General features: G+C 41.5%; 1 protein-coding gene across 6 annotated transcripts in view; it reads left to right on the top strand.

Annotated features, from left to right (window-relative positions):
- The first annotated feature begins 60 nt into the window (after nt 1-60).
- The window catches only part of LOC105464539 (structural maintenance of chromosomes 1B), a 64,552-nt gene continuing 43,137 nt past the window's right edge, over nt 61-21,475 (top strand). For 2 of the 6 annotated variants that reach the window (XM_071080734.1, XM_071080736.1), the window contains exons 1-9: nt 70-226; nt 4,944-5,132; nt 6,637-6,749; nt 6,839-7,042; nt 10,930-11,168; nt 14,115-14,373; nt 16,668-16,808; nt 18,910-18,992; nt 19,836-20,043. In XM_071080734.1, coding sequence (XP_070936835.1) covers nt 118-226; nt 4,944-5,132; nt 6,637-6,749; nt 6,839-7,042; nt 10,930-11,168; nt 14,115-14,373; nt 16,668-16,808; nt 18,910-18,992; nt 19,836-20,043 — 1,545 coding nt within the window. In that variant the 5' untranslated portion in view covers nt 70-117. Of the gene's footprint in view, nt 227-4,943; nt 5,133-6,636; nt 6,750-6,838; nt 7,043-10,929; nt 11,169-14,114; nt 14,374-16,667; nt 16,809-18,909; nt 18,993-19,835; nt 20,044-21,475 lie in introns of all 6 variants that reach the window. The other 4 variants (XM_071080737.1, XR_011614206.1, XR_011614205.1 and 1 more) reach the window with 4 other exon arrangements.

Below are 21,475 nucleotides of genomic sequence, written 5' to 3'. Positions count from 1 at the left end.
AAGGAACGACTCCGCGCTCCCCGCGCCTCGCTCTCTTCTCGCGACACTTGGCGAATCCCTTCCCGCGCTTTTTCCGCCGGCGCTTGAGGACGCGGGTGAGGCGTGGAGGGCGGCGCCATGGGCCACCTGGAGCTGCTGCTGGTGGAAAACTTCAAGTCCTGGCGGGGCCGCCAGGTCATTGGCCCCTTCCGGAGGTTCACCTGCATCATCGGCCCCAATGGCTCTGGTAACTGAGCAGCTCAGGGCGCCACCCGAGCGCCTCCGCCGCCCCAGGCGTCCAGGCCACACGTGGCCTGTGGGGTGTGGGCGGCTGCCGCGGGCGCCTGGCCGGCCTTCTGCTTCCAGCCCTGACCCTGACTGGATCCCGGCCTGGCCCTGGCCCAGCCCCTGCCCATCACCGCACCTCAGCCCTGGCCCTCGCCCTCCACCTCAGAGGTCCTGAGCCTTGCCCCTCCGCCGCACGTCGGTCCCCACCCTCGCCCCCCACCTCAGAGGTCCCGACCCTTCCTCTCGGGCCCCACTCTCGCCCCCCACCTCGGAGGTCCCGACCCTTCCTCTCGGGCCCCACTCTCGCCCCCCACCTCGGAGGTCCCGACCCTTCCTCTCGGGCCCCACTCTCGCCCCCCACCTCGGAGGTCCCGACCCTTCCTCTCGGGCCCCACTCTCGCCCCCCACCTCCTGGCTCCCGACCCTCGTCCGACACCCGGGGGGACCCCACCCCACCTCAGCCCCGGCCCTCGCCCTTCATCTCAGGGGCTCCCAACCCTCGCCCCCCACCCTGGGGCGCCCACCCTCGCCCCCCACCCTGGGGGTCCTGGCCCTTCCTCTCCCCCCCAGTCCCGCCCTGGGCCCTGTTCTCTGCCCTCACTCCTGCTTCTGGGACTGCTGTGGCCCTCGGCCCTGGTCACTCTCGTCCCTTTTTCCTTCTCTTCCGAAGTTGAAGTGAGAGGGAGCTGTCGAGGGGGTAATGGGTTCCAAGCAGCCAGAACCACCGCTGGATCCAAGGGAGTTGTTACCCAGGAATGTAGTGATGATGATGACCCAGTTTACTGAGCTTTTGCTAAGTTCCTGGCAACACGGTCTTTGGTTAGCCATGGCACATGGCTGCTATCCCCATTTTATAGTTGGGGAAACTGAGGTCTGGAGAGGCCAGAGGACTTGCGAAGGTCTCTATTAATAATACCAAAATTAGCCTGGTGTGGTGGCGCATGCCTGTAATTAGCCATGGCACATGGCTGCTATCCCCATTTTATAGTTGGGGAAACTGAGGTCTGGAGAGGCCAGAGGACCTGCGAAGGTCTCTATTAATAATACCAAAATTAGCCGGGTGTGGTGGCGCATGCCTGTAATCCCAACTACTCTGGAGGCTGAGGCAGGAGAATCGGTTGAACCTGGGAGGTGGAAGTTGCAGTGAGCTGAGATCACGCCATTGCACTCCAGCCTGGGCGACACAGTGTGACTCTGTCCAAAAAAATATATATATATATAAATATATATATAGAGGCTGGGCACGGTGGCTCACACCTGTAATTCCAGCACTTTGGGAGGCCAAGGTGGGTGGATCATGAGATCAGGAGTTAGAGACCAGCCTGACCAACATGGTGAAGCCCTGTGTCTACTAAAATTATAAAAATTAGCCGGGTGTGGTGGCATGTACCTGTAATCCCAACTCCTGAGGAGGCTGAGGCAAGAGAATCCCTTGAACCTGGGAGGCAGAGGTTGCAGTGAGCCAAGATCACGCCACTGCACTCCAGCCTGGGTAACAAGAGCGAGACTCGGACTCTAAAATAAAATAAATAAGATAAATATAAAATAAAATTGGCCGGGCGCAGTGGCTCATGCCTATAATCCCAGCACTTTGGGAGGCCGAGGCGGGCAGATCACCTGAGGTCAGGAGTTCGAGACCAGTCTGGCCAACATAGTGAAACCCCCATCTCTACTAAAAATACAAAAATTAGCCTGGCGTGGTGGCGCACACCTGTAATTCCAGCACTTTGGGAGGCTGGGGCAGGCAGATCACTGGAGGTAGGGGTTCAAGACCAGCCTGGTCAACATGGTGAAACCTCATCTCTACTAAAAATACAAAAATTAGCCTGGCGTCGTGGCACACGCCTGTAGTCCCAGCTACTTGGGGGACTGAGGCAGGAGAATCGCTTGAACCTGGGAGGCGGAGGTTGCAGTGAGCTGAGATCATGCCACTGCAGTCCAGCCTGGGCGACGACAGAGCAAGACTCCATCTCGAAATAAATAAATAAGTAAATAATAAAATAAATAAGTAAATAATAAAATAAATAAAATGCACTGTTCAGTGGTTCTTAGTATATTCAAAAGTTGTGCAACCATCATCACCATCTACTTCCAAAACATTTTCATTGCCCCCAAAGAAACCTTGTACTCATTAGTAATCACTCCCCGTTATCTCCTCTCCACCTAGCGCCTCGCATCTACTAATCTACTTTCTATCTCTATGAAATTACCTATATGGGACATTTCGTATAAATACAATCAGACAATATATGGCCTTTTGTGTCTGACTTCTTTCACTTAGTATAATGTTTTTCAGGTTTATCTATGTTACTTGTATTAGTACTTATGTCCTTGTTTTCAAATAATATTCTACTGTATAGATACACTACATTTTGTTTATCCATTCATCAGTTGATGGATGTTTGGGTTGTTGCCACTTTATGGTATGTTATGCTGCCTTGAGTCTCTTGACAGACTATAACCTTTATTAGACAGGGACAATATTAATGAAATTTAATGGAATAAATGGATTTGGATGAGAAGTATTTATTTTAGGCAGATTTAAATAATGACATTGATTTTAAAAGTTTCTGTTTAGTTCTGTTACTTATACTTGAATTACCTAATAATTTAATTCAATGAATGTTTACCTTGTCCCATTTTCACTGTCTTACAATAGCCCTCAATGTGCAGATTATCCATTAACCCAAAAAAGCCATTTCATATCTGTTAGTTGACTGAGACTCAGCTAAGTAAATTTGCAGCAATTTATTTCTAGTTCTTTTTAGAAAGACCCTAAACCTCTAAAACTAAGCCATATTTCCAGTGGCTGATAGTATTTCTTTGCTTTGTTCATGTTACTTTCCTACTTTTGGCATTGAAAATTAATTATTTATTTTGTCTTGAGATGGAGTCTTGCTCTCTTGCCCAGGTTGGAGTACAGTGGTGTAATACCAGCCCACTGCAACCTCTGTCTTATGGGTTCAAGCAATTCTCCTGCCTCAGCCTCCCGAGTAGCTGGGATTACAGGCGCGTGCCAATGCAGCTGGCTAATTTTTTGTATTTTAGTAGAGATGGGGTTTCACCATGTTGGTCGGGCTGGTCTCAAATCCCTGACCTCAGGTGATCTTCCTGGCTCGGCCTCCCAAAGTGCTGGGATTACAGGCGTGAGCTGCTGCACCCAGCCTGAAAATTTAAACTGCTCTATGGATATAGGGAAAGGGATGTGAAAAGGGGAAATAAATTAATAGAGATGGTGACAGCTGCATTGACGTTGCACCTTGGAAATTGTCTTCGAGAAAATTATGGGCCAATGATTGGGTAACAGATTTAACATTGGGATTAGGAATGCCCACAACTACCCTTAGGTTCAGTAATTTGTTGGGAAAACTCACAGGGTTCTACATATAGTTTGACTCAATACTATTATTTATTACAGTGAAAAAATACAAAGCAAACTCAGCAAAGGGAGAGGGTATATGGGGCAAAGTCTTAGGAAACCAGGTGCAAGATTCTAAGTCCTTACCCATTGGTGTCACTCAGTGCTTCATTCCTCCAGCAGCTAGTCCACACATGTGAAATGTTGCCCACCAGGGAACCTCACTAAAGACTCAATGTGCAGCGTTTTTATCGGGAGATTGTCACATAGGCACGGTTTGCCTATCATGTACCCAAGTTCCAGAATCTTCTTACGCCAGATCTTCCTCAAAAGAAATTATAAAATAATATTCCAGAATCCTAGAAAGAAAGCATTTGTTCAGATTAAATCATATTGTTTGCACAGATAGTTTAGGCACAGTGAACCATTCTTAATAGGGAATGTTAGAAACCCTCCCAACATCCAAATCCAAATCCCTGTAAGCCAGCCAACCTTGTAAGTAGGACTTTCAAAAGATAACAGTATCAATCCTGTTATATAAATTTTCTGTAGCACCATCTCATACCAATCATAAACAATTTTGATCTAGCCCTTGAAAAGATCCTGGATTTAGTTAGCTTCTCTTTGTTTGTTTGTTTGTTTGTTTATTTTGAGTTGGAGTCTCCACGTTGCCCAGGCTGGAGTGCAGTGGTGCAGTCTCGGCTCACTGCAACCACTGCCTCCTAGGTTCAAGCGATTCTCTTGCCTCAGCCTCCTGAGTAGCTGGGACTACAGGTCCGTGCCACCAAGCCCAGCTGTTTTTTATATTTTTTGGTAGAGAGGGAGTTTCACCATGTTGGCCAGGCTAGTCTCGAACTCTTGACCTCAGGTGATCTGCCCACCTTGGCCTCCCAAAGTGCTGGGATTACAGGTGTGAGCCACTGCGCCCAGCCTTAGCGTCTCTTTTTTTAGAGTATATGAGGATTTGTTGCTGCACCAATGCTTTAGGTGATAGTTTCCATATTTATAAAATGAGGATAACTGAAACTCAGTGAAGTTAAATGATTTGCCATGGTGTGATACCTAATAATGGAAGAGAGCTGGAATTTAGATACATGTATTTCAGTCCTTAAATTTAGACCTCTTAATAGTCTACAATGGATGCGTGGAAGAAGCAAATTTTCTACATCAGATATTTCAGTCATGCATTTTGAACATTGATTAAGAAGGACATGTCTATTGGCTATATTTCACTTCAACTGGTGACCTGGTTTCTTCAGCTCTGGGCAGGGCTTTTTAGCATTAAGAATGTATAGTTTTTTTCTCTTTTCTTCCCCAGGAAAATCTAATGTAATGGATGCACTTAGTTTTGTAATGGGAGAGAAAACAATTAATTTAAGAGTGAAAAATATTCAAGAACTCATTCATGGAGCACATATTGGAAAACCTATTTCTTCTTCTGCAAGTGTAAAAATTGTATATGTGGAGGAAAGTGGTGAAGAGAAAACATTTACAAGGATTATCCGAGGTACTTTTTATAAAATTTTTTTTCATTTTATTTTTCAAGAGTCAAGTAAGATTGCCCGTTTTTTCTTTTTTGGGAGGGTATGGTTTATTATTCTACTGGCATAATGAGCTAGAGTTCTTTTTTTCTCTTGCATAGCGTATCTCAGAAGCAAGTAACAGAACCTGTTTGATTCGCCACATAATTCTCCAATTATGTCTGCTTTTCCTTAACAGACATAATTGTTCAAATCCCCCTACTGTCAAATAACATTTTAAAATCTGGATATTTAGTTAAGATGAAGGAGGGAGTACCTTGAAGACAGAGAAATCATAACATTTATTCTTGAAGTTCTTTATGTTTATCAGTTTTTCTTAGTGATGAACAAATTGTATGCACATTTTTGGCTTTTATAGACAGTTTTTTCTACCACCAAAAAGCAACTTGAGTGAAATGTTTGAATTTGTGTGTGTGTATATATATATTTACAGGAAAAGGGCGAGGATTGGGGAAAGAGGAAGAAATTTTTTTTAAAGGTGTGGATGGATAAGAGACCAGTAGTTGAATTATTTGAGCCTTTGATCAGTTGTTTACATGTGATGGGGGTAGAGGCAGAGTCATTCATGCCTTAGGCTAGCTCAGTGAATCTGCATTTTTATATAAGATAATATAGGCTGGGCATGGTGGCTCACGCCTGTTATCCCAGCACTTTGGGAGGCCACAGCGGGAGGATTGCTTGAACTCAGGAGTTTGAGACCAGCCTGGGTAACGTGGTGAGACACTGTCTGTACAAAAAATTAGCTGTGTGTGGTAGCGTGAGCCTGTAGTCCCAGTACTTAGGAGGCTAAGTTGGGAAGATGACTTGAGTTTGGGAGGTCTAGGATACAGTGAGCCGAGTTTGCGCCACTGCACTCCAACCTGGGCAACAGAGCAAGACCCTGTCTCAGAAAAAAAAAGATAAAGATAGGGCAGAGGAGACAATCAGATATGCATTTATCTCAGATGAGCAGAGGGATGACTTTGAGTTCTGTCCTTTGTCCTGTACATGTGAAGATAAGCTGTCATTTTATATTGTCAGGTTGAAATTCAACAGAACTGTTTTAGGGTAAAGATCTTGGGGCCCACAAGGAATTTCCCTGTGGGTAAATTGTGAAGGAGGCATGCAGTTGTTGTTGTTGTTGTTGTTTAATCTTTACAGCTACCTTATTTAGGAACAAAATAGGAGGCAAGTTTGCATGACCTAGTTTCCAGCTCAACTTTTCCCTTTGGCTTAGTGAGTTGGGAGTTCTGAGATTTATTTTCCTTTTACATCCTGACTCGGATATATGCTCCTTCAGATCAGAGACTTTCATGTGTTTTGTTCGCCACTGTAAAATAGACCTTGACATGTAATAGACACTTAATATTTGTTGACTCATTAAATGCATTTATTCCCATGTAAAAGTAATTTTATTAAACTTTCAATGGATTTTGAGATATATCTGGTATTTATATATTTTTTAACAGGCTTTTTATTCTTTTATTTTAGGGGGATGCTCAGAATTTCGCTTTGATGATAATCTTGTGAGTCGTTCTGTTTACATTGCAGAGTTGGAAAAGATAGGCATAATAGCCAAAGGACAAAATTGTTTAGTTTTTCAGGTAAGTAGCTGTAGTAGTTTATTTGATTCAGAATTTTGAAAACACATCACTATATTTTTTATGTTGGTGTGCATTACTGTTTTTAAAAGGGAACTGTAGAGTCAATTTCAATGAAGAAACCCAAAGAAAGGACACAGTTTTTTGAAGAAATCAGCACTTCAGGAGAGCTTATAGGAGAATACGAAGAAAAGAAAAGAAAGTTACAAAAAGCCGAAGAGGATGCACAGTTTAATTTTAATAAGAAAAAAAATGTAGCGGCAGAGCGCAGACATGCAAAATTAGAGAAGGAAGAGGTAAGATGTCATGAAGATGTAACCATTAAGTATTGGATACCAAATTTTCTATATTAGAATCACTAGATATGGGCTTGGGGTTACCAAGAAGATTAATTTAATAGTATAAGACAATTAAAGCCCAATATTCATTAAGATAAACTTTTTTATGTATTTCCCACTATTTGGGTTTTTCTTTCCGAATAGGCAGGACAGCCTAAACTAGAAAAATGTCTGATTTTCCCAACTGAAAACAAGCTTGAGGGGTTTATGTCTTATGTAGCAAAGGCTCTCAGATGTTTGGATATTAAACCCCTTATGCTCTTAAAAATTATTGAGGACCCCAAGGAGTTTTTGTTCATATGGGTTATATCTATTAATATTTATTGTATTTGAAATTAACACTGGAAATTTAAAAACTGTTTTAATGATCCCTGTAAAAATAGCAATAAACTCATTACATGTTAACATAAATAGCATTTTTATGAAAGATGACTATATTTTCCGAAACCAATAGACATTGTTTTACCACTTTTATAATTTCCTTAATGTCTAACTTAATAAAAGACAGCTGGATTCTCATAAACACTTCTGTGTTAAATCTTACTTATGATAAGACCCAGCAATTTTATCCACACTGTCAATGCAAGTGTCAACACATTGAAATAGACAGATAAAGTCTTAGTATTACTATGAAAATAATTTTGCTTTCAAGGACTCCCTGAAAGTGTCTTGGGAAGCTCCTAGGAGGCCATGGCCACATTACATGCAAATGTATCTCTGTACATTTCTTGGGCCGCTTCACAATGCCTAATATAGTACCTTGTCGTCGGTTGTAGTTAAAGTGATATTTTTGAAACTCAAATCAGATCCTAACTTTCCATGCATAAAACCTTCCAGTGCAGTGCTTCTCACTGCACTGATAATGTTGTCTCTTATAAAGCATACTGGTCTTGTCCCTGTTTACCTCTTGAACCTTAACTTCCTGTGCTTTGCTGCCACATTGACCTTTGTTATGTGTTGAACACAACAAACTTCTTTCTATTCTGGGATTTTTGCTATTTCCTCTGCCTAGATAGCTGTATGCCTGATTTTGCATACCTGGTAGTCTCTCTTTCATGTTTTTATTAAAAAGCCATTTTCTCAGGTAGGCATTTACTGTTCATTCCTCCAATCTAAATTAGCACCCTTTCCCTTGTACTAGCACATTGCCCTATTTTGTTTCTTTTGTAGCATTTATTGCTGTATAAAATTATCTTGTTTATTATTTGTTTGTTTGTCAACAAAGAGTCAAACTCTGTAAAATATTTGAAGAGACTTATTCTGAGCCAAATATGAGTGACCATGGCCTGTGACACAGCTCTAAGGAGATCCTGAGAACATGTGTCCAAAGTGGTCGGGCCACAGCTAGGTCTTATACATTTTAGGGGCTATAAGACATCAGTCAATGCTTGTAAGATGTACATTGGTTCATTCTGGAAAGGAGGGGGAGCGGGGCTTCCAGGTGGATTCAAAGATTTTCTTTCTTTTTTTTTTTTTTTTTGAGACGGAGTCTTGCTCTGTCGCCCAGGCTGGAGTGCAGTGGCCGGATCTCAGCTCACTGCAAGCTCCGCCTCCCGGGTTTACGCCGTTCTCCTGCCTCAGCCTCCCGAGTAGCTGGGACTACAGGCACCCGCCACCTCGCCCGGCTAGTTTTTTTGTATTCTTTTTAGTAGAGATGGGGTTTCACCGTGTTAACCAGGATGGTCTCGATCTCCTGACCTCGTGATTCGCCCGTCTCCGCTTCCCAAAGTGCTGGGATTACAGGCTTGAGCCACCGCGCCCAGCCTCAAAGATTTTCTTATTGGCAGTTGGTCGAAAGAGTCTTATATAAAGACCTGGAGTCAACAGAAAGGAAATGTCTGGGTTAAGATAGGGGATTGTAGAGACCAATGTTCTTGTTATGCAGATGAAGCCTCCAGGTAGCAGGCTTCAGAGAGAATAGATTGTAAATGTTTCTTATCAGACTTAAAAAGGTATTGGACTCTTAGTTGATTGTCTCCTGGTTCGGGAAAAGAGGCTTGGAAAAGGGAAAGGGGATTCTTTACAGAATGTAGATTTTTCCCCACAAGAGACAACTTTGCAGGGCTATTTCAAGATACGGCAAAGAAACATATTCGCAGTTAAAATATTTTAACTTCCTTCCTTTTCTGTCATGTGATACTATGCCAGCATCAGGTTGGAAAGTAAGCTATATTATATAGGGTTGAATAAAACCCCTCTGGCCAAGCGTGGTGGCTCACGCCTGTAATCCCCACACTTTGGGAGACGGAGGCGGGCGGATGACTTAAGGTGAGGAGTTTCAGACCAGCCTGGCCAACATGGAGAAACCCCGTCTCTACTGAAAATAGAAAAATTAGCCGGGTGTGGTGGCACATGCCTGTAATCCCAGCTACTCAGGAGGCTGAGGCAGGAGAATCACTTGAACTGAAAAGGCAGAGGTTGCAGTGAGCCGAGATGGCACCACTGCGCTACTTTAGCCTGGGTGACAGAGTGAGACTCTGTCTCAAAAAAAAAAAAAACAAAAAATTCTCTGATGACACTTTGTAGAGCAGATTCCCCAGGCTCCTTAGATAGAAATTTGGGCAAGAGAAGAAAAAAGGTCAGAGTTTGGTCCTCGTATTTATTCTCTGACTTTTCTTCCTCTCTTCTCCCCATTAGAATAACTGGAATATAAACTGCATGAGAGCAGGGTTGGGCTGGGTATGGTGGCTTACATCTTTAATCCCAGTACTTTGGGAGGCCGAGGTGGGAGCATCCCTTGAGCCCAGGAGTTCGAGACTAGCCTAGGCAACATAGTGAGACCTCATCTCTACAAAAATAAGACTTAAAACATTTGCCAGGTGTGGTGGTAAGGGAGGAGACCACCCACTCAGGAGGCTGAGGCAGAAGGATCTCTTGGGCCCAGGAGGTCGAGGCTACAGTGAGCTGTGATCGTGCTATTGCATTCCAGCCTGGGTGAGAGAACAAAACTCTGTCTCAAACAAACAAACAAGATCAGGGATAGTCTGTCTTATTTTCTGCTGTATTGCCAATGCGTAGACCAGTGCCTGGCACATAGTACTCGATACATATTTGAAGAAGTAAATGAAAAGTGGATGTTTCTTATTAGTGATGTTTCTCTATGTCTTCATATTTTCGAATGTGTGTATACATGTCCTTGGTTTTGTTAGTGGAAAGGAGTGGCAGCAGTGGAAATCAGACTGTAGTAATCACGATATACTGAATTGCAGAATTTAAACATTTTAAGGACAGTTAGAACAAAACAACTTCCTAATTGTTTTTTAAACATCCTAGCAGATAGCCTATTACTTGAAATACTTCCAGTATTGATTAGGAGCTCCTCTTGAGGTAGTCTGTTCCTTTATTTCTTTAATAGCACAAATGTTAAGGAAATTATTATTTTTCACATATAATTTAGCATTGTAAGAGTCCTGTTTTATCAGTAGCAAAACTACTTCCTGTAGTAGGAATTTTTCCTGGAGTCACTGAATTTAAAGTTGCTAGCACTTTATTAGTCATATCACACTCTTCTTTCAGTTTACAAAGGAGGAAGCTGATGCCAGAAATACTGATTGAGTTGTCAAGCTCACAGGTCCAGACAAAAGGGACCCAGGTGAATGCACGCCACTTCATTGTTCTTATCATCATACCACTGAGCACAAGAACACAACATCATTTACTGGTTTACTGGGTTATTTAAAAAGTATATTCAGAAACCCTCGCCAAATTATGCTACTTTTGGCAAGGATATTATGTCCTAATGACAAATAAAAATTTATTAATTTGTTGGTACAATAGTTGAGTTTATTAAAGGCCAACTTAAATATACTCCCTTTTAACTGCTGTTGAATTATACTCTTTTATAGGCAGAACGTTACCAGAGTCTCCTTGAAGAACTGAAAATGAACAAGATACAACTGCAGCTTTTTCAACTATACCATAATGAGAAAAAGATTGATTTCCTGAACACCAAGTTAGAGCATGTGAAAAGGGATTTGAGTGTCACAAGAGAGTCTTTGTCTCATCATGAAAACATAGTTAAAGCCAGGAAAAAGGAACATGGAATTCTAACTAGACAACTACAACAAACAGAAAAAGAATTAAAGTGAGTTTTTAAAAGTTGGTATTAACAATTGGATTATATGTAGAATGACAGAGGAAATAATGTAAGTGACACTTTGAAAATTGATTTTTAAAAATAAGCATTTTACTTTGGAATACTTTTAGATATACAGAAAAATTATAAAGATAGTACAGGCCAGGCGCGGTGGCCCACACCTGTAATCCCAGCACTTTCGGAGGCCGAGGTGGGTGGATCACAAGGTCAGGAGATTGAGACCATCCTGGCTAACATGGTGAAACCCCGTCTCTACTAAAAATACAAAAAATTAGCTGGGCATGGTGGCAGGCGCCTATAGTCCTAGCTACTTGGGAGGCTGAGGCAGGAGAATGGCATGAACCCAGGAGGTGGAGCTTGCAGTAAGCTGAGATCCAGTCTAGGTGACAGAGTGAGACTCCATCTCAAGGGAAAAAAAAAATAGTATAGAATGGTCCTGAAGTGGTGGTGGTTGTCTGGAGTAATACCCGAGGTTCATTGCCTCACACGAAGGAAATCAAGGATGCAGACCCACAAGGAGTAAGGTTAAGAGTGGAGGTTTAATAGGTGAAAGAAAGAGAAAAGCTTTCTTCCATGCAGAGAGAGGGGCTCCCGATCGGGTCTTCTGGTCCACAGCGAAGTACAGGAGGTTTTATAGATGTGCTTGAGGAGGTGGTGTCTGATTTAGGGCATGAAGGATTGCTCACACCAGGTATGCCATTTGCAGAGCACGTGAAGAACTGGTTAGGAGTAGGTGTGCCATTTGCATAGTGCACAAAGAAGCTGGCCACCCACCCTAATTTTTTATTGTGCAGATTCTGTACCTGGCTGATACCATGTTGCCACCTTTTCTACTGTACACATGGTGACAAAGAAAAGGGAAGATGGAGCCTTCAAGTTGAACTTAGCTGGCTTCTGGGTAGCCCTTTTCTGTTGGCTCAGCTGCTGGCATTCACTCGTACAAGCTTCCAGCTTGCTTATGTATGTTTGTAGCTTGACTTTTCAGGCTCCTCTTTGTTATAAAAGAAATGATTTGGGGGCTGCTTTTTGTTAAAAGGGAAGCTCTGCTGAGAACTCTCTTAACCTTTACTATCTGCCTAAATAATTTATTTTTTGCTCCTGTATCAGTCCCATATTCCCAACACTCAGTTTCTGCTATTAACATCTTACATTATTATGATACATTGTCAATTAATAAACTAATATTGATACATTAACTAAAGTCCATACTTTATACATATTTTCTCAGTTTTTGCCTAATGTCCTTTTTATGATCCAAAATGCCATATTACGTTTAGTTATATGTTTCCTTAGGCACCTTTTAGCTGTGACAGTTCTTGTTTTTGATGAGCTTGACAATTTTAAGGAATATTGGTCAGTTTTTTTGTAGAACATCTTTCAACTGGGATTTGTCTGATGGTTTTCTCATAATTAGACTGAAGATACAGACTGTGGGAAGACCACAGAAGTAAAATGTCATTTGCATTATATTCTATTAGAGTGTCAGTGTATTATATATGTCACATGACATTTATCGTATAGTATATCATATGTCATATCAACATGGTATCACTGTTGATGTTGACCTTGATCACCTGACTGAAGTAGTGTTTCTCATGTTTCTCCACTATAAGTTTTTCTCCCTTTTCATACTGCAGTCTTTGAGAGGAAGTCACTATGCATAGCCCACACTTAAGGAGTAGGGAGAGTTATGTTTTACCTTGAGGGCAAAGTATCTACATGATTTATTTGGAATTCTGCACAGATTTGTCTCTACTTGTTTATTTTTAAATTAAATTAATTGTTATTTACATCAGTATAGATTTATGGATATTTTACATTTGGGGTTATAATCCAATATTACCTTGTTGATTTTATTGCTTAGATTGTTCCTGCTGTGGCCACTGAGAACTCTTTGAGTTGGCTCCTGCATCCCTTTGAAATATTCTCATTATTGTGATTTTTTTTGGAGCTCTTCCTTACTTTCTAGAAGATAAGTATCTTCTAGTGTCATCTTGTATAAGGCAGTCCAAGCATCAGCTTGCCCCAACTTGTGTGAGCCTGCCCCAGGCTCTCCAAGGAACCCTGGTTCCTTTTATTGAAGAATGGTATTGGGAACCAACATCTAGGTGGTAGATGTGTTCGTTGTTACTGGAGTGTCCTTGCTTCTAGGCTTTCTCAGCTGTTGGAACTAGGAAATACGTGTGTATACTATTTATACACATAGCTATAAATATTTTCGTATGTGACCATCTATATTAAGCTAAACATGAGTTCATATTGATGTCTCCCAATTCTAAGCCATTAATCATTCTAGCCTTCTCTTGCTTATCTGTAACCTCCCACTTCAACAGTGGGAAATCTGGCTTCTACCATCTGCCATCCATTTGCTTAATTGTGCAATTCCAGTAATCATATGTAATAGTGTCAGAATTGTTAACCCATACCCCTTGGAAAGCATCTTTGTAACTATATGTTACAAAGTACTTAGGTACAATTCTTCTGTTTTTAGTCTTACAGACTCCACTCATTTCTAGAATTTGGTCAGCATGTTTTCCTTCCACCACTTCAGTAAGGTTGTTTCTACATTTGTAATAAAGTTAGATTCTTTTATTGCATTCTACATTCCATCTAGGATCCCTTAGCCTCCTGAGTGATTCTTTTTTAATTTGCTTACATTAAGGTTCATTCTTGGTGCTGTAAAGTAGTATAGGTTTTGGCAAATTCATAGTGTCAAGTGTCTACCACTACAGTACCACTCTCAAAAGTGATCCTGTGCTTTATTCAACCCTCCCACTGACCTTGCTCAACCTTTGGCAACCACTGATCTGCTTACAGTTTCTGAAAGTTGATTTTAGGATTTCTTTTTTAAAGTGGTTTGATCAAAACAACTTCTTCCCTTTATATATCAAAGAAATGAAATTTTCTTTAAAGCAAATGTTTTTCCCTTTTCAGGTCACTTGAAACCCTTTTAAATCAGAAGAGGCCTCAGTACATTAAAGCCAAAGAAAACACTTCTCACCACCTTAAGAAATTAGATGTGGCTAAGAAATCAATAAAGGACAGCGAAAAACAATGTTCTAAACAGGAAGATGATATAAAAGCCCTGGAGACAGAGCTGGCTGATTTAGATGGTGCATGGAGAAGTTTCGAAAAACAGATTGAGGAAGAAATTTTACGTAAAGGGCGAGACATTGAACTGGAAGCCAGTCAGGTAAAAAAGGTCAACTTAGGGGAAATCTTATGTTTCTATTATTTCAGCTTCTTTGAATTAGAAAAAAATTTAAAAGATGACCTGTGTGATATTTTAAGAGATTATCCTCAGTGTAGATTGTGGGGATTTAAATTTTTCAGCCTGTATACAGAATCTAAATTTATTTATTTTTAATTTTAATTTTGTAGAGATAGGGTCTCGCTCTGTCACTCAGGCTGGAGTGCAGTGGCATGATCATGATGCAGGATTTTTGTTTGTTTTTGAGAAGGAGTTTCACTCTTGTTGCCCACGTTGGAGTGCAATGGTGTGGTCTTGGCTCACTGCAACCTCTGCCTTCTGGGTTCAAGTGATTCTCCTGCCTCAGCCTCCTGAGTAGCTGAGATTACAGGCATGCGCCACCATGCCTGGCTAATTTTGTATTTTTAGTAAAGACAGGGTTTCTCCATGTTGGTCAGGCTGGTCTCAAACTCCCGACCTCAGGTGATTCACCCGCCTCGGCCTCTCAAAGTGCAGGGATTACAGGCATGAGCCACCATGCCTGGCCGATGCAGGATTTTTCTCAGTCACTTTGTTAGCCAGAGACCCTCAGTTGGTGACACCCTTGCCCAGGCCAAGGCCTTGCTTCCAGGCCTTGCTTGGTCCCACATTCACTGCAGGAGACACCCCGTCCACTCAGCTTGCCAGGCTGCACCTAGCCTGCACTCTGGTGCGAATGCCACAGCTGCCATGGTCGCGTGTTAACAGCTCTGTCAGCCTCTTGGCCCACTCTGGCCCTCAGCTCCAGGGCTGACTCAGCCCTGCCACTGCTTCCTGTCATGTGGGGCGGCTGCCCTCTGCCAGCAGAGGACAGAGGGCCACAGTGTTTCAGCCTTCTGTGTACTCATGTTCAGTGGGTCCTGAGTTCTTGTCTTGTGTCTAAGAAGAATGAGGCTACACGGGCGATCGAAGAGTGAGGAAGGCAAAGAAGAATTTTATTGAGTAATGAAACAGCTCTCAGCAGAGAGGGGATGCAAGAGGTTGTCGTCCACTACCTGAAGTCAGGTGGTTTCTCCCCCAGTGTAGCTGGGTCTGGGGCTTTTATAGACTCACAGTGGGGGAATGTGTGCTGATTGGTTTGTGAGTATGCATAAAAAGGCTAAAATAAAGGCACCACTCTAAAGTGGGTACAACAGTGTGAAAAGCCAATTAGGGAAGGGTAGGCGTATGTAAAATAGGTGATGGGTAGGGATCAATCAGAGGTAAGCACACCAAACAGGAAGAGAGGTTCTCAATCTTGTCTGGGGATTTACCCAGGACTTGTAGCTAGGCTTTAAACTGTCTTTGTCTTGAAGGTTTCACTGGGGGCCCACCCCTGTCCGCCTAGGATTTATCTGCCTCCTGCTGCTATCAATCATAGTTCACTACAGTGTTACTCCTGGGCTCAGTCTATCCTCCTGTCTACAGGTGCATGCTACCATACCTGGCTAATTTTTAAATTTTTTGTAGAGATGAGGTCACACTGTGTTGCCCAGGCTGGTCTCAAACTCCTGGGCTCAAGTGATCCTCGCCTCAGCTTCCCAAAGTGCTGGGATTACAGGCATGATCCACTGTGCCTGGCCTAAAAGACTGTTTAAAATAGAGCAATGAAAACCTCTATACTAAGGTCTCTGTCCAAAAATCTTAAAAGAGAAAGGAGAATCCAGAGAAAATGATGTATTTTTTCTACTTACATAGTCATAATTATTTTTGTATATAATTGTGATATAAGATTATCATAAAATTGATAAAAGATAAATGATAAAAATGTGGTTGTCAATTACGTGTGTTTGCCATCTACTGATTATAATTAAATCTTGTATAATAAGTTAGAGATTAATTCGTCACTGAACATTTTAAAGCACCTTAAGTAATTAGTTTCCTTCTTGTCAATTAAGTGATCATGTCCCCTCAAAGCCACATGTATCTTTTAAGTGTTTATGAGAGGAAAAAATGGTTACCTTATGAATAATAAGATAAACACTTGAGTCCAGGAGGCCAAGGCTATAGTGAGCCATGATTGTGCCACTGTACTCCAGCCTGGGCAACAGAGCAAAATAAAAATAAATAACAGTTTCAAATATAAATAAATAAATAAATAATAAACAGTTTTTTAAAAGGAGCTTTCATGCTCACATTATTTTCCCTGGGCAGGTGGTCGATTATGATTTAATTTATATAAAGCAAACTTTTGGGAAGATTAATTATCTTCTAGTACAGGATTTCATACAAAGAATTTGCTGTCATGAATTAGCAATTTTTCAATACTGTTTATGCAGCTGGATCATTATAAAGAACTTAAGGAACAAGTAAGAAAGAAAGTAGCTACGATGACTCAACAACTGGAAAAACTGCAATGGGAACAGAAGACAGATGAAGAAAGACTGGCATTTGAAAAGAGGAGGCATGGAGAAGTTCAGGTATCTTGGGTTGTACAGTAATGATTTAGAATTATTCTTAATGAAATTTTATTTCCTTATTGTACCTGTCTCCAGAATGAATCTCCTTAACCTTACACTATACTGCCTCATTTCGTTTATTTCATGATTTGGCAGATGAAGATACAAATATAAAAGGCATAATCTATGATAGTTCTGTGAGTAGAAGAGGGTATTTTGTGCAAGAAGAAAAACAAAGGTGGTAACATAGCAGGAATTACTTTTAAAACATTTGTATAATTGATATGTTATAAAATTATATGCTGATTTATGAAAATACACATTGCACATTTTTGACTTTGTGCATGCTAATTTCTTCTTGGAATAATCTATTTATCTTTACGTGTTAAAATCTAGAGTTACCAACACTGCAAAGCCTTCCCTGTCCCTCCTTTTCTTTATATCCCAGTTCCTAAAAAAGCCAAAAATAATGTCTTCCTCATATAACTACCTATTAATATTATTATTATTTGATATGGAGTTTTGGTCTTGTTGCCCAGACTAGAGTGCAATGACGCCATCTCGGCTCACTACAACCTCCACCTCCCAGGTTCAAGCGATTCTCCTGTCTCAGCCTCCTGAGTAACTGGGATTACAGGCATGTGCCACCGTCCCCGGCTAATTTTGTATTTTTAGTAAAGACGGGGTTTCTCCATGTTGGTCAAACTGGTCTTGAACTCCTGACCTCAGGTGATCTGCCTGCCTCAGCCTCGCAGAGTGCTGGGATTACAGGCCTGAGCCACCGGGCCGGGCCAATTTTTTATCTATATCTAAGGGCTTTTGTCAGATTGCATAAAAATAACAATGAATTGGTACCTCTCTACTAGACTGAAAGCTTATTAAAGACAGGATTCTAATTGTGTCCATTGTAAACCTTGCACTCAGGTGATCTGACCTCAGGTGATCTGCCTGCCTCAGCCTCGCAGAGTGCTGGGATTACAGGCCTGAGCCACCGGGCCGGGCCAATTTTTTATCTATATCTAAGGGCTTTTGTCAGATTGCATAAAAATAACAATGAATTGGTACCTCTCTACTAGACTGAAAGCTTATTAAAGACAGGATTCTAATTGTGTCCATTGTAAACCTTGCACTTAGTAGATGTCAATAAGTGTTGGTTGAATTGCTGTTGTCTTTTGGATACAAAAAAACAGTAAGAAGGGCCGGGCGCGGTGGCTCAAGCCTGTAATCCCAGCACTTTGGGAGGCTGAGACGGGCGGATCACGTGGTCAGGAGATCGAGACCATCCTGGCTGACACTGTGAAACCCCGTCTCTACTAAAAACTACAAAAAACTAGCCGGGCGAGGTGGCAGGCGCCTGTAGTCCCAGCTACTCGGGAGGCTGAGGCAGGAGAATGGCGTGAACCCGGGAGGCGGAGCTTGCAGTGAGCTGAGACCCCGCCACTGCACTCCAGCCTGGGTGGCAGAGTGAGACTCTGTCTCAAAAAAAAAAAAAAAAAACAGTAAGAAGAACATACATAGTTGCAGACAGGTGGAGAAGACTTGTAGTAGTCTCCAGTTGGATTTAATGATAAAGTGAATAGAACAAAACTTTTGTGAAATCCTCACCCGCAAGCCTGTTAGTTGCCCTATAGGTGCCTATATTATTATAACACAAAACCACTCTACTATATAATTACTTATTTAATTGTCTGTTTCTCCTACTAGGCATTAGTTCTTTGAGGGCAGGGACTCTTTCCTGCTTGTTTCTGTACCTCTAGTTCCTATCACGTGGTAGCCAGTGAATATATTTAGGTTGTTGCAAAAGTAGTTGCGGTACTTTTGCACCAACCTAATATATTTGTTGAGTGAATTAGTTAGGGATAAGAACTATATAGATATTTGAAAATAATCTCCTTGAAGTTTGAAGTTACAGAGAGAAATCGCTAGAGATCAAATATCTAGGAAATGGTAAGAGTCAGGAGTTGAACCCTGATCTGTAATTTGCTCTGATATGTTTTCATATAATTATATTTGACATCTTTCAAATTTGTAACAGCTTATAATATTATAGTAAATTATAGGCATGTAATTTTGTTGGTTTGGAATTGCTGTAATTGATTTTAGATTTCATTTCCTCTTTTAGGGAAATCTAAAACAAATAAAAGAACAAATAGAAGATCATAAAAAACGAATAGAGAAGTTAGAGGAGTATACAAAGACATGCATGTAGGTAGAATAAAAAAAAATTTCTTGCAGCTGTTTTCTTTTCTTTTTTTTTGAGAGGATCTCACTCCCATCGCCCAGGCTGGAGTGCAGTGGCACAATCATGGCTCACTGTAGCCTCAACTTCTGGGGTTCAGATGACTGTCCTACCTCAGCCTGTAGCTGAGACTACAGGCGCATGCCATCACACCCAGCTAATTTTTTGTATTTCTGGTAAAGATGGGGTTTCACCATGTTGGCCAGGCTGGTCTTGAACTCTTGAACTCAAGCAATCCACCCTCCTTGGACTCCCAAAGTGCTGGGATTACAAGTGTGAGCCACTGCACCCTTTGCAGCTTTCTTATTTATGTATTTCTTTCTTTTTTTTTTTGAGACAGGGTCTCACTCTCACCCAGACTGGAGTGCAGTGGCGTGATCATGGCTTGCTGCAACCTACACCCACCCCTGGGCTCAAGTGATCCATCTGCCTCAGCCCCCTGAATAGCTGGTACTACAGGTGTGTGCCACCACACCTGGCTAATTTTTTTGTATTTTGTAGAGACAGGGTTTTGCCATGTTGCCAGGCTGGTCTCAAATTCCTGGACTCAAGCTATCCACCCACTTAGCCTCTCAAAGTACTGAGATTACAGGAGTGAGCCACCTGGCCCAGCCACGTTTTTCAAATCAATGAAGAATGAGCAAAATCTTTTTTGCCCATGTTTGGTGTCAGGTTTATTGCATTTTTTACCCTTTAAAAATTGATAGAGCACTGCTCTATTCCCCTGCAATGCCAGACAAGAGTATGTTGTACCTGGTAATTCCTAAATTTTGGTTTATCGTTTTGCTATATAATTTGTTATTTTGTAGGGATTGCTTGAAAGAGAAAAAACAGCAAGAGGAAACCCTAGTGGATGAAATTGAAAAAACAAAATCAAGAATATCTGAAGTTAATGAAGAATTGAATCTTATTAGAAGTGAATTGCAGAATGCTGGGATTGACACCCATGAGGGAAAACGTCAGCAAAAGAGAGCAGAGGTTCTGGAACATCTTAAAAGACTGTACCCAGATTCTGTGGTAATGAGAAGGAATGGTTAATTTAAACAAAAAAACTAAGCTTTGCTGTTTGCTTACAGCAGTATCTTCTCATTTGGGATTAGAAATATTACCATTATTACAAAGCAATATTATTTTAGACATCTTTAAATTTTGTGTTTGACTCTTTATATTTAAAATGTAACAGTAAATAATTAGGGTAAAACTTCCGGTAGTAGCTGTAGGTACGTAATTATTGGGGAGAAGCATGACATGAACGTAGTACTCAGAAAGTTCAAATTGTGGCCAGTATCCCCTAAAGGACTTGGATGCTGTGAAGTAACCTGAGCCCTCCAGACACATAGCCTCGAACCTCATGTTTTTCATGATTTTATTTGTTTTTGAAATATTTTTTCAGCAGACATGATTGGCATATTTTTATTCTCTTAAGTATGACTGTGCATCCGGTATTGCTAGTGTATTTCATTAACCAAAATACAATATCACTTGTTGCTTGGGGTGTCAGCATCACAAGATTATTTCCTTTTGTATCGAGGTGGCATCTGACCCTCTTGTCACTAATATCACTGTATACTGTGCAGTCCTTATTTTATGATATGGCCTATTTTCAGCATTTGAGACTGGTAACTACTGCTCTATTTTGAAACACCTACCGACCAGGGCAGTGGCTCACGTCTGTAATCCCAGTACTCTGAGAGGCTGAGGCAGGTGGATCAGCTAAGGTCAGGAGTTTGAAACCAGCCTGGCCAACATGGTTAAATCCTGTGTCTACTAAAAATGCAAAAAGTAGCCGCACTTTGTGGCAGGCACCTGTAATACCAGCTACTCTGGAGGGTGAGGCAGGAGAACCGCTTGAACACAGGAGGCAGAGGTTGCGGTGAGCTGAGATCACACCATTGCACTCCAGCCTGGGTGACAGAGTGAGACTGTCTCCCAAAAAAAGGAAACATCTACCATTGGCCTCCATATCCACACTTTCATGGTTTTCCTCCTATCTCTCTGGCCACCCATCTTCATCTCCTTTATAGCATCTGTTTTGACTTTCTCACTCTTAAATGTTGGTTTTGACTTCCAGATAATGATGCAGAAGTAAGTCTAGGTCACAAAATCTGGATCCCCCAATTCCTATCCAAATGACAACAGCTAGTAAAACACACACACACACACACACACACACAACTAGTTAAAAAAAAATCTACCTGATGCCATAAACTTTAGAAAATGGTGATAATCTAGGATTTTTAAAAAAATGTATTGAAGTATAGCATTGCTTTTTCTCAACTCCACAGAAGCTGAACTGATAAATTGACTAATTCCTGAGAATTCTCACCTAGTATTCCTTGATCTAGCAAGAAGCAAACTCACATGTATTTGTTTCCTTTTCTCTTCTAACTGGAGAGAGTTAGATTTAAAAACTGGTGAACTGGGTGCCTGTAATCCCAGCACTTTGGGA

The sequence above is a fragment of the Macaca nemestrina genome, chromosome 15, assembly GCF_043159975.1.
Source record: "Macaca nemestrina isolate mMacNem1 chromosome 15, mMacNem.hap1, whole genome shotgun sequence".
NCBI lineage: Eukaryota > Metazoa > Chordata > Mammalia > Primates > Cercopithecidae > Macaca > Macaca nemestrina.
The sequence above is the reverse complement of the archived record's forward strand: the minus strand, read 5'-3'. Positions and strand labels throughout refer to the sequence as shown.